This window comes from Parasteatoda tepidariorum, chromosome 10 (assembly GCF_982258835.1).
Source record: "Parasteatoda tepidariorum strain Cologne lab strain chromosome 10, Ptep-v5.0, whole genome shotgun sequence".
NCBI lineage: Eukaryota > Metazoa > Arthropoda > Arachnida > Araneae > Theridiidae > Parasteatoda > Parasteatoda tepidariorum.
The window spans coordinates 78,683,825-78,698,700 of NC_141764.1; the positions used below are offsets into that span (position 1 = coordinate 78,683,825).

The 14,876-nt window shown below is 26.8% G+C and overlaps 1 protein-coding gene across 6 annotated transcripts in view; it reads left to right on the top strand.

Annotated features, from left to right (window-relative positions):
• The window catches only part of LOC107443613 (growth factor receptor-bound protein 14), a 107,823-nt gene that overhangs the window by 77,820 nt on the left and 15,127 nt on the right, over positions 1 to 14,876 (top strand). For 4 of the 6 annotated variants that reach the window (XM_043046967.3, XM_071184156.2, XM_043046974.3 and 1 more), the window contains 5 exons: positions 1,113 to 1,194; positions 7,116 to 7,239; positions 12,326 to 12,485; positions 12,593 to 12,729; positions 14,092 to 14,184. In XM_043046967.3, the coding sequence (XP_042902901.1) occupies positions 1,142 to 1,194; positions 7,116 to 7,239; positions 12,326 to 12,485; positions 12,593 to 12,729; positions 14,092 to 14,184 (567 nt within the window). In that variant the 5' untranslated portion in view covers positions 1,113 to 1,141. The remainder of the gene's footprint in view (positions 1 to 1,112; positions 1,195 to 7,115; positions 7,240 to 12,325; positions 12,486 to 12,592; positions 12,730 to 14,091; positions 14,185 to 14,876) is intronic. The other 2 variants (XM_043046996.3, XM_043046988.3) reach the window with 1 other exon arrangement.

Here is a 14,876-nt window from a genome sequence, read left to right on the forward strand (position 1 = left end):
CCACAATTAGTTCCATATAATTTAGATGGAAAAAAAAAGACTTGGAATTCCCGATAAATTTTTTAATAGAACTATTTAATCAAAGCACATATATATTTCTAACCCCGATAACCTAATGAAGGAAATATGCACACGGAAATAAGGAACATCATCTCTGAAAGTACTACCACTATTATTTTATTTCCGCATCGATTGAGAAAAAAAAACGATCGCCCGCTTGTAGTTCACTGATCATTGTTTTGATTTCGGAAATGGAAATATTAGTTCTTCTCTTTTATTTATTTTTTCCCCCCAACTGTTTAGAATCCTCTTCCTGTAACAACTTGAATAACATTCCTTCCTTAATTTTTTGAATTAAACGTCAATAAATATGCATTAGTTTGTTATGCATGCTATATATGTTTTATTAGGTCTCTTAGGCTTAATATGTATTTTTACATTAAAACATACAATTAACTTTAAATTTGGAAATTATCCCTTGTTAAAAGATAGAATTTATTGTGATGTCAGATATTCCTTATCTAATTTATCATTTCTTCGTCGTTTTTTGTTTTTAAAATAATTTATCTGATTTCAAACAACTTCGTTTTTTTTTTTTTTTTTTTTTTTTTTTTTTTTTTTTTTTTTTTAATTATTATGAACTGTTTGATTGCCACCCCCCCCCTCTCGTTTATAAAAAGTATAATTGTTAATGAAATTTCTTAGCTAAAAATGTATGTTATAATTGTTTATAAGTCGTGGGAAAAAAGTTACTTTCTTGCAAATACATATATAAATAAAAAATTTGAAGTTAATCGTTTCATAAAATTCATACGAAATAGGCGAAATGTATAAATACCCAGTGTTGCCTTTTTGAGAACAAATGTATCGTAAGCTATTAAAATCTAGGTATATCCTTATTTTAATTTTTTTTTTTTTAATAAATTACTTTGTTAGCATTTATTCAATTCATATTCACTTAAATATGGCCAACTTTTTTTTTTATTTATACTAATTAAAATACAAAAGTGTTTTTCTTATTTTCGAGATAACTCGAATTTTTATATTTTTTTAAAAAGAATTCTAGCAATAATTTTCAAAAATTAAAATGATTTTTGATCGTGTGTTTATAGGGCGATGGTTTACCTCTGACATCTGAAGAATGAGCTGTATTGAACTGCCTAGGCCGAGCAACTTGCTCACTGTCAACCCATTGTAAGTTATTTGTAGAATTATACTTACAATAAGCGATAAGGAAGAAAAAAAAATCGGTAACTTTTTTTTTTGCACCACTGTGTAATAATTTACTAATGCTTTATAAAACGTGTTTCTTTAGTTGATTTATTAAAAAAAAGTTCATAATTAAATAACATTTTAAAAAATTTAAAGACCTTCAAGCAATTTCAAGTGTTAAAATCGGAGAAATCGTTTTTGAATTTTGACCAATTTCAAAATACAAATGGAAAAAACGCCCATGCATAATAAATTAGATTAATATTTATTTCTTTTTTAATTCTCCGTGTTTTTAATTAAATTTAAAATAGTGAAATAATTAATTAAATTTAAAATAAAGTGTTTTTAATTAAATTTAAAATAGTAAAAATATTAATTAAATTTGAAATAGTTAAAATATTAATTAAATTTGAAATAGTAAAAATATTAATTAAATTTAAAATAATTAAAAACGAAATGCTTATAATAGATACATTTAAAAACAATAGAATAAATCAATTTTAATCAAATTTTCTCAAAAGTTTACTTATAATATTGATGTAGTTTCCGTTGTGCCTTGGATTTAATATTAAAAAAAAAATTCCAAATCGCAAACTCGATTTAACAAAATTCGTATTTTCAAACCATACTACCTATTTTATATATACTGTAAAATCTAGAAGAAAAAAAATGAAACTTGTAAATTTAGGAGTTATTTTTCAAGACAGTGAGCATAGAAAACTAAAAATTCGATTTAAATAAAAAAAATTTTTACTTATTGCTATGATTCTGAATACTTTAAGATTAATAAGAAAATGTCGTTTGTTGTAGGTATGCGTAATGATACTCGAACGCTGCAGAAAATATGTCATCATCGCGAAAATCATACTAATTTGACTCATAATTGAAAAAAGAAGGGGGGGGGGAACAGAATTACTCGTATTCAACCCTACCGTCAATTTCAGAAAATTCGGATGCAACAACAGAAAATTTGTTTAAGTCGGAGTAATAACAATACAGCCATTTTTATTGAAATTTTTATATTGTTTAGTGATCTAACAAATTAATTATGCTTTTTAAAATATTTTAGTTTTTTCTCCCATAACGGTTACTACTTGTATTTTAAGTTTTACGGTGATTATTTTTCTTTTATCATCATTGTAAAATTTTGTAGTTATAATTTTCTTGATGACTTCGACCCAATCCATAAAGCAATAACATAAATGAGAAAAACGTAAATAAGGACCCCACCGGGAGCAGTCCTAGTGGATCAAGGCGTAGGTACTTGCTTTACTCACATTTACCCAATCACCGCATTTCATTTGTATTTTAAACTAATACATTACTTTCAGGGAAGATGCTATGGGAATAATTTATTGCTAAAACTTGGGATAAACTTCCTACTTATATTCATTGTTGAATAATGTTTCTAAACTGGTTTGCTGTCAAATATGTTAAGTAAATCATTAAATGAACTTCAAGTTCCAATAAAAGATCTATTTGCGTCCGATTTCCTTGAACTTTTCCTGAAAGGTCGGTCACTGCCAAATCAAAAATCTTAATTTTTTAAGTAACTTAATGTTTGCAACGTCAATACATAGTTAGTTATTTTATTTAAAATGCAGTCAACACTTAATTTAATCATAAGTATGTTTTATTTCATGTACTTTTTTTTCAGAAGTAACTACTTCTTTTTTAGAAAATAAACACTCGCCTTAAGCATTTGCTGTGTTATTATACTGGAGTAGAAGTAATGAATTAATACATTGTAATATATACAGTGTTAATAAAAGTTTTAAGTTTTGAAATAAGCTTGCTTCAAGACTTTCGAACTTCGAAAAATAATTTTTTATCAATTAAATAAAAGTGCTTTAAAATAAAAAATAATAATGTTTTATTGAAGGCAAAGTATATAATTTTGAATTTGCAACCATCGAAAATTGATATTAGCAAAGATTTCATCATTTTAAAATGCAAGATTTGAAACTTTGAAATTATTATTTGTTTTTAGAATGTAATAACTTCCTGTAAAAGTTTATATAGCTTATAGTTAACCATTGATACACTGTTAAAATATATTGTGATACAGTTAAATTCATTAAATTATTTTTTTTTTCTTTCCTAAGAAGAAACAAATATTGAAAATGGAATTCTGGAAGCAATGAATTTGATTACCTCTTTGTAAAAATATGGCACGAACAACTCATTCGAAAGAATTCTTCACCTGAGATCCATATACGAAATTATTTGAGAACGTCGTCATACATCGACGAAATGCTTTCCTAATGCTTAAAATATAGAACAGACCCTCTCAAAGAGACTTGTAAACAATATGAAAGATAAAAGAAATTCAAAATATTTATATAAATTCATTTCAATTTATTTCGTTAGGTAGGCGAAACTCACAAGGGTTCCAAGAGTTAGGACTATTTTTAACCAGTAATAATTATATTTATATCCAATCCATAATCTTTTTAATACTTCGGCTGTTTGGGTGAAATGATTTATGTAAAACAGGAATCAGTATTTTTTTTTTTTTTTTTAAGTTTTTTTATTTTTATTTTTTTATTTAAGAATTACGCTTTTTCTTCGGTTTAATTACAAGAAAAATCAATTCTGCCTTTTCAAAGAAAGTTCCAACTTTTTCAAATTACTCCCCCACCCCCGCAAAAAAACACACACACACACACACACATATATATATATATATATATATATATATATATATATATACAATATATATATATAGTAGGAAACCGATTATCCGGAACGATCGGGACCATCGCTATTCCGGATAACTGATTTTTCCGGTTTTCTGAATCGCTACAAAAAGTCGTTTTTTTTATTGTTAAACCCAACTAAAAAAAAAAATATTTGAAAATAATCTTGAAAAAACGAAGTAATACACTAATGATTATTTCCAAAATGATGCTAGGGTAAACATCTTTCAAAAAAGAAAGAAAATCCTAAAATCTTATGAGGAAAAAAAAAAATTTTTTTTTTTAGAAATCGCGGGAAAATTTATCAAATTTCGTTCCGGTTTTTTGGTTTTCCGGTTTTCTGATTTCCGGATAACGGGTTCTGTACTGTATATATATATATATATATTCCTTTTTTTCCCTCTCTCTCTTTCCTTTCCTTCATATGCAAATGGGACTTAAAATCGCATTCACACGATTTAAAATTATACATCTCGATTCATATTCATGTGATTTAAAAATATCTCTCCGGGATTCGTATATACAGAATTTAAAAATCACACATCAAAATTCGTATTCCATCAAAATTCGTATTTAATTTTCATGTAATTTAAAATAAAATCGTGCATCGATATTTTTTAATAAAACGTTTATAATACTCTAGGAATATGTGCTTCCTACGTGCTTCATATGTGTTTCAGGTTTTTTCAGCTTTTTTGTTTTTTACTAAACTTATCCTTGTTACACCAAATGAAAAAAGCAAAATTCTAAAAAAAATTAATTTTAATTACAATAAACGACGTATCAGATAATTTATAAAAAGAATGTGCATTTATAAAAAAAATTCCATAAGTATTTTCCATCAAGCATTTCAGTTTAAAATAAAACAACCAAATTCAAAATGAGGAATTGCGTTTTTATGATAACTATTCTTGGCAGTAAAAACAGTTCATTTTTTAAAGCCATTACAGCTCATTTTTTCATTTCAGCATATGCATACACCAAGAACAAATTCAACAAATTTATTTGAAATATTTTATTCTTCCCATTAAATATTTTAACAAAAATTTAATCGGATTTTTTTTTTTTAGTTAGTGTTAGTATAATCGCAACTACCTAATGAGTTTTTTTATTTATTTATTTTTTAAGTTATTTAGGGCTCCATTGCCGTATTAGGAACCGCTGGGCATATTGTGTCTTATTACTCTAAACCTAAAAAAATTTAATATTATAAAGTATTTAAGTGATTAACGAATTTAAAGCAATAGTCAATTTTTTATGTAATATAAGAATGCTAACTATAACTGAGACTTATTTTTTGAGACCAGTCTTGATAAATAGCAATATTATGAGGGTTTTTATTACATCTACCATAATTAAATTAAAAAATTATCATTTAAACTTATTTTAAAATATTAGTAATTTGTAGTTGGTTTAAAAAAAATGCAAGTCAAGTGTCCTATCCATATTTTGTAAAATTCATTACAATGAAGAATAGTAATGCAATTTCATGTCGCTATCGTTCATAAACGGTATTTTTAAGTATGTCTATATCATAACATATTTTCTGGTATAACTCCTCGTTTCTCATGCATGCAAACTATGACTTCTATCTAAAATTTTAGAAAATTTATCTAGATAGAAAAAAAGAATCAAATTTCTTTTTAGAAAAAAGTCCATTTTTCGATCGAGATATTCCAGGATTCTAGTCAATATCTTTGAACTTCCCGTCTGTCTTTTCTCTTATACGTGCGAGACCGTCTGCGATTGATCGCATTTTTTGTTTCGTTTCTTTTGTTCTTCAAGTATTCTGAATTTGAAAGTATTTTGATTTCAATGCATTTTGTTTTCTAATAATGAATTTTTTTTTTATTGTTATGCGCGTAAACATTTAACAAAACGTGCATGTTTATATTCACATGTAAAATTTTGTATTTAAAAACGTTTCAAGTGTGACTGAAGTTTTATTTTACTAAAATTTGGCAAATTTTTTTTTAATTATAATTAATAAAATTATAATTAATAAAAAAAATTTGATAGCATAAATGGCTTTAAAGCTGTAATAAAATATAGTGTGGATATTAGCTTTTTATTAAAGATGTCTATTATTGGTAGCATTCAAGAGACATTATTTAGTGTTATTAATTATCAAAAAAAAATTATACATTCTCGTTTAAGTAATCCATTTAAATGTTCAAATTTCCGTAAGTGTCTGGACATATTCAAAAAAAAAAAAAAAGTCCGTTAAACAAAAGTCGAATTAGTACCGCCAAATCACTGAGCCAGAAATAATTTAAGATAAAAACTAAGATACAATTTATTCAACCTTTCTCTTGGGGTTTTACCAATTAGTTTATCTTATATCTTTTACTGTACCAATTCCTAAATGGTGTTGATTACCACACCACGACCTGTTTTTAATTTATAGTTTTGATAACTAAATATTTGGCATTGAACTTTTTGTTGGAAAATAAAATTCCTTTGTCCTTAGTTTATTAAACACATCTGCCTTCGGGAGGCCCTGCAATGGGTAAATAAACACTTAAGGGCTTTGGGAAACGAATTGCAACATCAAATAAAGATGCTGTAACTTGTCCCACTCTTCTGGCTTTGTGCCTTTTTCCCTCCTTACCTTTCCTGCTAAGATTTTGACTTCTCGATTTCACTTATACTTGACTCATATTTCGTTCTCTGAAGATTTCACTGCTATGTTTTAGTGTTATACATAGAATTTGACTTCTCGATTTCACTTATACTTGACTCATATTTCGTTCTCTGAAGATTTCACTGCTATGTTTTAGTGTTATACATAGAATTTGACTTCTCGATTTCACTTATACTTGACTCATATTTCGTTCTCTGAAGATTTCACTGCTATGTTTTAGTGTTATACATAGAATTTGACTTCTCGATTTCACTTATACTTGACTCATATTTCGTTCTCTGAAGATTTCACTGCTATGTTTTAGAGTTATACACAGAATTTGACTTCTCGATTTCACTTATACTTGACTCATATTTCGTTGCCTCAAGATTTCACTTCTAGTGTTCTAACTTATGATGACTTTAATATTGAATTTGGTTATGTAAAAACCTTGTGAGATGTACACGTGTGTAGAAAAGCAGATGGGTCATATGTGCTTGTAATTACAATTTTTTTTTTTTTTTTTTTTGAATATTATGTTTCTGTAATTATTTTTGTAATGTTATTTTTGTTCTGTTTAGGTGTGGAAAGCCGAAAGAAGGCGACATCTCGTATCAGTTGTTGCTTGGTACGTCCGCATCCTCCGTAGAATCTGATACATTTTCATCCTATGCTAGCCAAAAATCAGCCAGTGAACCACGAGAGGTAAGAAGTTCCTAAAATTTGGTACATTTCATTGTTGACAGTTGATTATTGGGTGTGCTATTCGTCTATTTAAAATATTCGCTTGAAAATTTAAAATAAAAATTATACTAGGATTAGCTTACAGATTTCGCTCAAATCTATGCAAACTATGTGACTGCATTCACATGCTACTTTAGTTTTTGGAAGTTTTCATTTTAAAATACTGTTTAAAAGTGAACAAAAGAATATTTTTCGAGCAAACGATTTGTAAAAGAGGAAATTTTAGGAATCGTTTGCTCTTACGCAAATAAATTTTAGTTCGTGAACATCGTTTTCCGTTTATAGTTCTTTAACACTTGTACCTTATTTAGTTTAAAATTGTTTTATTCTTTAGAATGCATTATTTGTAATCGTTCTCTAATGTTTACCTTGCAAAAGTTTAATGCAAAATAATTTCATCCATGCCTACCTCAGATGCAGATTTTTTCTTTCTAGGTAGCTTAATGAACAAAACAAAATAGAAATTTTTTTGTAAAATTTCCTTTCTATATGTGATTTATGTAAATTTCATTCGAAAAAAAAAAGTTCATAGATTGCTATATTTTGCTGAGTTCATATGTTAAATAACTATCCTTGTAAAAATTAATTTAAAAATTCATTATTTCCTTTTTGATCTTGCAAATGTATTATTCAAGATCAAACAAGATTTGCATTTTTCATGAATCACTTATTCGTTTTAAATGTTCTATAACCCATTTTTTCAAACTATTTATTTGCTTGACTTTGATTCTCTATTTGCGTCGATAATGAAAAATTTATCAAGCATCATAAATTTTCTTGCCTTCTTGAGATATTCATGCTTCAGTGCTTTCAAAAAATCAAAAAGAGCAGACCTTGGAAAAAACAGCTTTGTATGTATGCAGATCGATAGCATAATTTTCATATTTCTATTGTATTCATTTCTTCCTGTCATCCTTTTGCTATTTCTGTCGATTATTAACTTTGCGCCATCTTTTTAGAACAATTATGATTATTAAAATTTTAACATGCTTAGAAATCTTAATAAAATTTCAAAATTTAATCATGTATAATGATATTTTCTATTTAGCATAATTTTTACATTAAACAATAATTTCATTATCCAAGTCAAATAAAATACGTATTTTTTCTAAATCGTCTAGAAAATTTTAATTACAATTTTAAAAAAAGTTACATGTTCCACGATTATCGTTATATAAAATTATCGTGTTATTTTACATTTAGGCTCTCATTAATGACCACGACATTGTAGTTTTCTATAATTATCAATCACTCAATATTCATTGTAACACATAGTACTGTATTCCCTATTTATCCTTGTATCGTGATACTATATTTCAGATTATAAATTTGTTCGTGTGTCAACGTATTAAAATGCCATTATCGTGTTATAAAGAAGCATTAATCTATCAACTATCGTTAATCTCATAAAAACATGTTAAACTTATTATCTTTTTATATTGTAAGAGAAAAACCTTAAGTAGTTAAATATCAAATTATTTATAAATGCCTACATAATTAAACCCAAATTATTAACAATACATAAAATTTTTCTCATGACTAACATAAATTCTTGAGCTCAGTTTTGAACACTGTCTGATTTAATTTTTGAGCTCTTAAACGCGACCGATTTTTATCACACGCATATTTTGTGGCTTAGGGCTAATAACCTTTCAAATAAAATGAAACGCAATTCATTTTAAGAATTATACTAACTGGAACCATTAAAAGGTAATGTTAAATTTTCTCTTAAGTTTAAAAAGTTTTGGTGCTGTAGTTTACTAAACTAACTATAGCTATGAAAGAGTAATGTTACATATAATCCAAAGTTTAAAAATAAAAAGTCTTAAAACTAAACAGAAAATTTTATGTCACACATTTTTATCATGAAACAATGAAAATAATTTAACAATATTTATTTGTTTATTATTATTATTTATTTATTATTTATTAATTTTGCTTTGAAACTTGTTCTACAAAATCTTTCCCTAAACTTCATTTTCATTCATTCAACTTAAAATACATCGATTTGCTTTTCAGTAAAGTATAAAGGACCATCCGAATTTACAAGATTCAGTTCTTTATAATTTAACTTAGTCTGTTTCCCTAAATAACAGCAGTTAGTACACTGCACAGAGATATAAATAATAAATAAATAAACGAACTACCCTGAATAACTTTTGATCTAATGATGGGATCTTCAGATTCTAGGACGCAATCTTAATGGCACAAGAAGTTGAGCTCAAATGTGCTAATTAATTATTGTCGAAGGTATTTTAAATTACGAAATCATAAACAAAAACGTACTCTGAATACAAAAAACTTTTTTTCGATGGATTCGGTTTTCTGGCATCCAAGATATAGGGTAGCCGCAATCTGGGAAATAAAGTCCCAATAATTGGTTGATCAGGAGAGCGGTGCAAAGTTTGGACCCCTTAATGTTAATTTTTCCTTTTTGCATATTTCTCCATATCTTGAGAACTATTTAAACGAATTTGGAAAAATGTGCACACAATTATAAAATTCATTTATCCATTCAAATCCAATACAAAAATAACTTTTAGTAAATATATATTTGTCGTTATTTTATTTGATTTTAATCGAAAAAATTTGGATTGTAAAGTATACAATTTTTAACATCATTTTAAATTCAAGGATGAGATTTTTCCGCTTTTTAGCGGATTTCTGCTTTTTTCACTTTTATCTCTTGAATTTCAGCTTTTTTATCAAAAATTCAGATTTTTCTAAAAATTTCACTTTTTTTTATAAGTATTCCGCTTTTTCAGAAAATTCACCGATTTTCAAAGAGAAACAGAAAATTCAAACTACATAGCTACCAATCCTTTCTCATTTTTACTTATTTTAGCTATTTTCTCCCTTTTTACTCGCAGCAGATGAGATTTTCCGAATTTTATACCCGTCCTCCAGATAAATCCGATTTTTGTAGTTCAAACGACGCTGCTTCTGACAAGCCGTTTAGAGATCCCAAGCCTGGAATCTGCTAATATCTCGATTCTTATTGACACTGTTTTAATATCAAGCATAGCTTTTCATATTTGCGTGTTGCGATTCTTAACGTTACGATATTGTACGTTACGATTCTTATTTACGAGATTTAAAAATCCGATATTGTGATTCGTATTTACGCCTTTTTAAAAACCTATGTAGGCGATTCGTATTCACTCAAGTTTAAAATTCAATGTCTTGATTTGCGCATGCGGTTTATAATATCAAACATTGATTTTCGTATTTATATGTGATTTTAAAATAAGGCATTGGGATTCGCATTCACGCATTCTAAAAATTACGCATCATGATTCGGATTTACGCGATCTAAAAATTATGAATCGTGATTTGTATTTACGCGTTTTAAAAATTCTGTATCCCAGTTTGTATTTTCTCAATTTCAAAATCGTATATCTATTTTTATATTCATGTGATTTCAAAATCCATAATTGTTATTCATATGCACGCAATTTTAAGATCAACTATCGCGATTCTTGCAAGAAGTAAATTTTTTTTTAATTAGTTACTATAAAGGTGACTGTTTTTCTAATGACGAATATTAGTATATGTGAGTGTTACAACATCAGAGAAACTGGAAGGGAATAAATTCAAAACTTACATTCTGTGCTTGCAAAGAAAAAAAATAGGATTTGTCACAAGATGTTTGAAGATGGACTAACGACTAAATATAGCAAACATAAAAGATATAGCAAACAAAGGCAATCACTTAAAAAGGGATTTAATTTAAATTTTTTTTTTTTTTTTTTTTTTTTTTGGAAAAAGAGTTAATTGGCTTATCATCAAAATTTTATTTATAATTGCTGTTATTTATGCTATAAAATGCTAAATTCTTATCAAATAAAAAACAATTATCTAAACAGTTGCTGATTGTCGTGTAATTTTTCAAACTAAAATAGCAATTTTTCTATGCTGAAGAGTTACTATATATTTCTACTTCACTGTTATTGATATGTTTCAAAGAGCTCTAGTTAGATTAGACTATAATATGAACATAATGATTCGGTCCATTGTTAAAGTTTTTTTTTTTTTCAATATAATTTAAAAAGTAATACTGATATATTTGCTATAAATAACATAACAGTATTTATTAAAAGAAATGAAATATTAATGTATATTCTCAGTAGTTTTAATTTGCTAAACCAGGTAGTTTTTCAAGTAATAATTGTTTCTTATGTGAACTGAGGAAAAATATAATTTCCAGCTTTATTTTTTCAATTGGTAATTTTTATTTTCACTAAATGTTAAGTATCAATGTAATCATTTATATAATAATTGATTAGTACGCAATTGTATGTCAACACATTATTTATTACCTTAAACTCTCTGGAAATTTATTGTTAAAGGGTTGCGATTGAGTGAAATTTACTATCGTGGAAATTCAGCTTTTTTGCCTTTTGGCTAATCTCATCCCTGTTTAAAGAATGTAATTTTACATGGCAAAATATAAAATCTGAGTGAAATCTGTCAAATACTTTTCAGGTACTTTTCGACTTATTTTGCCCACATTTTGTATTTTGCCATGTAAAATTACATTCTATAAATTGATGCAAAAAGCTAAGTACTGTACAATTTAACTTTTTTTCGAATGTTGTTAAATGAAATAATAAATTTTTATTGAAAGTTAATTTTTGCATGGAATTATCTTTAGATAAACTAATTTTTAGATTATGTGCAAAAATTTATCAATTCACGAAAATAGTTTATGAGATATGTAAAAAAAACTCTAAAAGTGAAATTAAATTTAGGGTTGCAAACTTTGAAAAGCTCTCCTGACCTATTGGGACCATAATGCTTAAATTGTGTCTGCCCTCTATAGTTTGGATGTCAGAAATCCAAATCCTTCGGAAGAAACAGCTATGTTTATTCAGAAAAAGTGTGTTTTTGATTTTGTAACTTAAAATATAATTTTGCAATTTGATCTGACCCCCTCGAACCATTAAGATTGAGTCTTAGAACATGAAGATCCAATCATTAGATCAAAATTTAGAGTGGTTTGATTATTTTTTTGCACACTGTACATATCTTTCACTTCTTTATTTAGGTAGCACTTAACTTCTACACAGAAGATGGTAAGCAGCAGAGATTGGTGGTTGAAGAGAATCTCAGAGTGCTCGACTTATGCCAACTTCTTGCCTTGAAGTTCAATGTTTCAAGATCCCCTACGTGGACATTGGCTGAACAACTTACTTCACTTGGGATAGGTATAGATAGCCTTTCATTGTCAAATAGTCTTTGTTTTAAGCATTTATTGTCATGAAAGCCTAACAAATGTATCTATTTTTTTCCCTTCATTTATATGATTCCATAGAACGCAGCTTAGAAGACCATGAAGACATCTTGCAAGTATATGCCTCTTGGAATCGTCAAAAAGAAACATCAGAAAATGAAAATAAGTTCATCTTTAAACAAGATTTTTGTAAATATGAATTTTTCCGAACACCTCAGGTATAACAGCACTACTTTCTTCTTAGTATTAGGGGGACCGGAAAGTAATGTCGTTTCGGTGCATTTGATATTTGTTATCAAGATTTTATTTTAAATTAATAATGTATTCTCCCTCATCAGCAACAACCTTTCAATGCCGGATCGAAAATGAATAAAAATGGTTATTAAAAAAAAACTGAATTGGTTTTTAAGACTTAACGTATATTTAATATGCCAAAACGACATTTTTTTCCGGACCCCCTAATCATTTTAGATAATTATAAGGCAATTTCACCTTTTCTGAATGTTGTATTTGTCAAATTAAAAAGCATGTAACACATTTTAAAAAAATCAACCGGTTCTAATAATTTTTATGAAAATAAGTCTTGGTGTAATCTATACCTACTCCAGTTTTTGAAAATGTGCAGAAGTTTTTAAAAATATAAATATATGAACTACCTGTTATGTCTATAACATATTGTGTTACATCTGTATCACCTAGTTTTTAACTTTTTTAAAAAAGAAATTTAAAATACGGCAAGATTTCTTTTTACTGAAATTATTAGAACCCTTCTAATTTTGTTAACTGAGTTCTATGTTTTTAGAGTCCGCAAATGCAACATTCGTAAATGGCAGAATTGCCCTACTACATTAGTAGTGGGTACCTACTACACTCTTTGAAATTAATTGTACCTTCATTTAATTTTAAAATTTGAATAAGAAATGCGCTTAGATATTACTATAAAATATTGTGCCTTCCTTTTTGTCTTTTTGAAACTTAAAATTAACTTTTGTGGAATATTTTATGTGATTTTTAAATTTTATATTGAAAACTTGTTTCAGGTGAAATTGAAATTGTGCTGTTTTACAAAAATTTAGGCAGTGCTAAAATTATTAAAAATAAAATTCTAGATTTAGATAGAATTTCTGGATTTGTCATTGGTTTTCATTCCATTGAATATAAATCCAAGATTAAATTTTCATGAACAATATATGTATATATATATATATATATGTATATATATATATATATATGTATATATATATATATATATATATATATATATATATATATATATATATATATATATATATATATATATATATATATATATATATATATATATTAGAGAGAGACTACGTTTAGTGTTCCAATCATCATATGATCTTTTATTTACTTAAAATGCATATGAAAGCACTAAATGTTGCTTAATGTAAAATAACTTGCTTAATGTAAAAGTGACTTAATGCAAAGTTGTAATTTGTTTGTTTGAATATAAAATGTCTTTTTTTATTCTTTTTGCCCATGCTAGCTAAATGTTTACTTCTTAAAATATTTTTTTTATATTCCATTTCTTGATTTGTAACTATTTAATTTTTCAGCAATTCTTCCCACTTTCCATGCTTGATTTAGGATCTATACCATTAGATTGTCTCTCAGAATCACCTGATTTGGCAAAATTTGTTACCCTTCAGGTGATTTTAGTTGTCATTTAATTTGTATTAGTTCTTTAATTTTTGATAATTTATATTTATTATCAATTTTTATTAAATTATGTTATATTTATATTATGTTTTGAATTTAGAGTTAATTATATGTCTATTATGCAAAGTTATTGATTTATGTGAACTATTCAAGTTTGTTGTTAAATGTGTATTTAGTTTTATTAATTCATCTTAATTTAATATTTATACTTATTATTTCTGAATCAAAACTTATTGATTCAAAACAAAAGTAGAAAAAAAATTTTAACTTTGGTTTATATTGAATAGTTTTAAATACCACAAAATTTATTCCATATTTTTTCTAGTCCCTTGAAAGAAATATCTAATTTATATTGTGGGGCATGTATGCCGATGATGTCGGCTGTGATCTATCAAAAGAACCTCAAGATAGAATTGACTTAACACATCTTATATACTAATGAATTGGAATTGTATTATTGTAGTGGTAGTTACACTACAATACTCCCCTACCAAAATTTTATCAGGGATAAAATTTGATGAATGGATATCACTCATTGATTCATCGCTGTTTTGCGAAAGACAGGGACAACTGTATTAAGTTCCGCATTTTGAGTACTGGTGGTGAGAGCGCTATTAAGTTCGCGGTTGTGTACATAGTCACTTTTTTGTTGCTACCAGCAGTCGAGTATGTACAAGCTGCA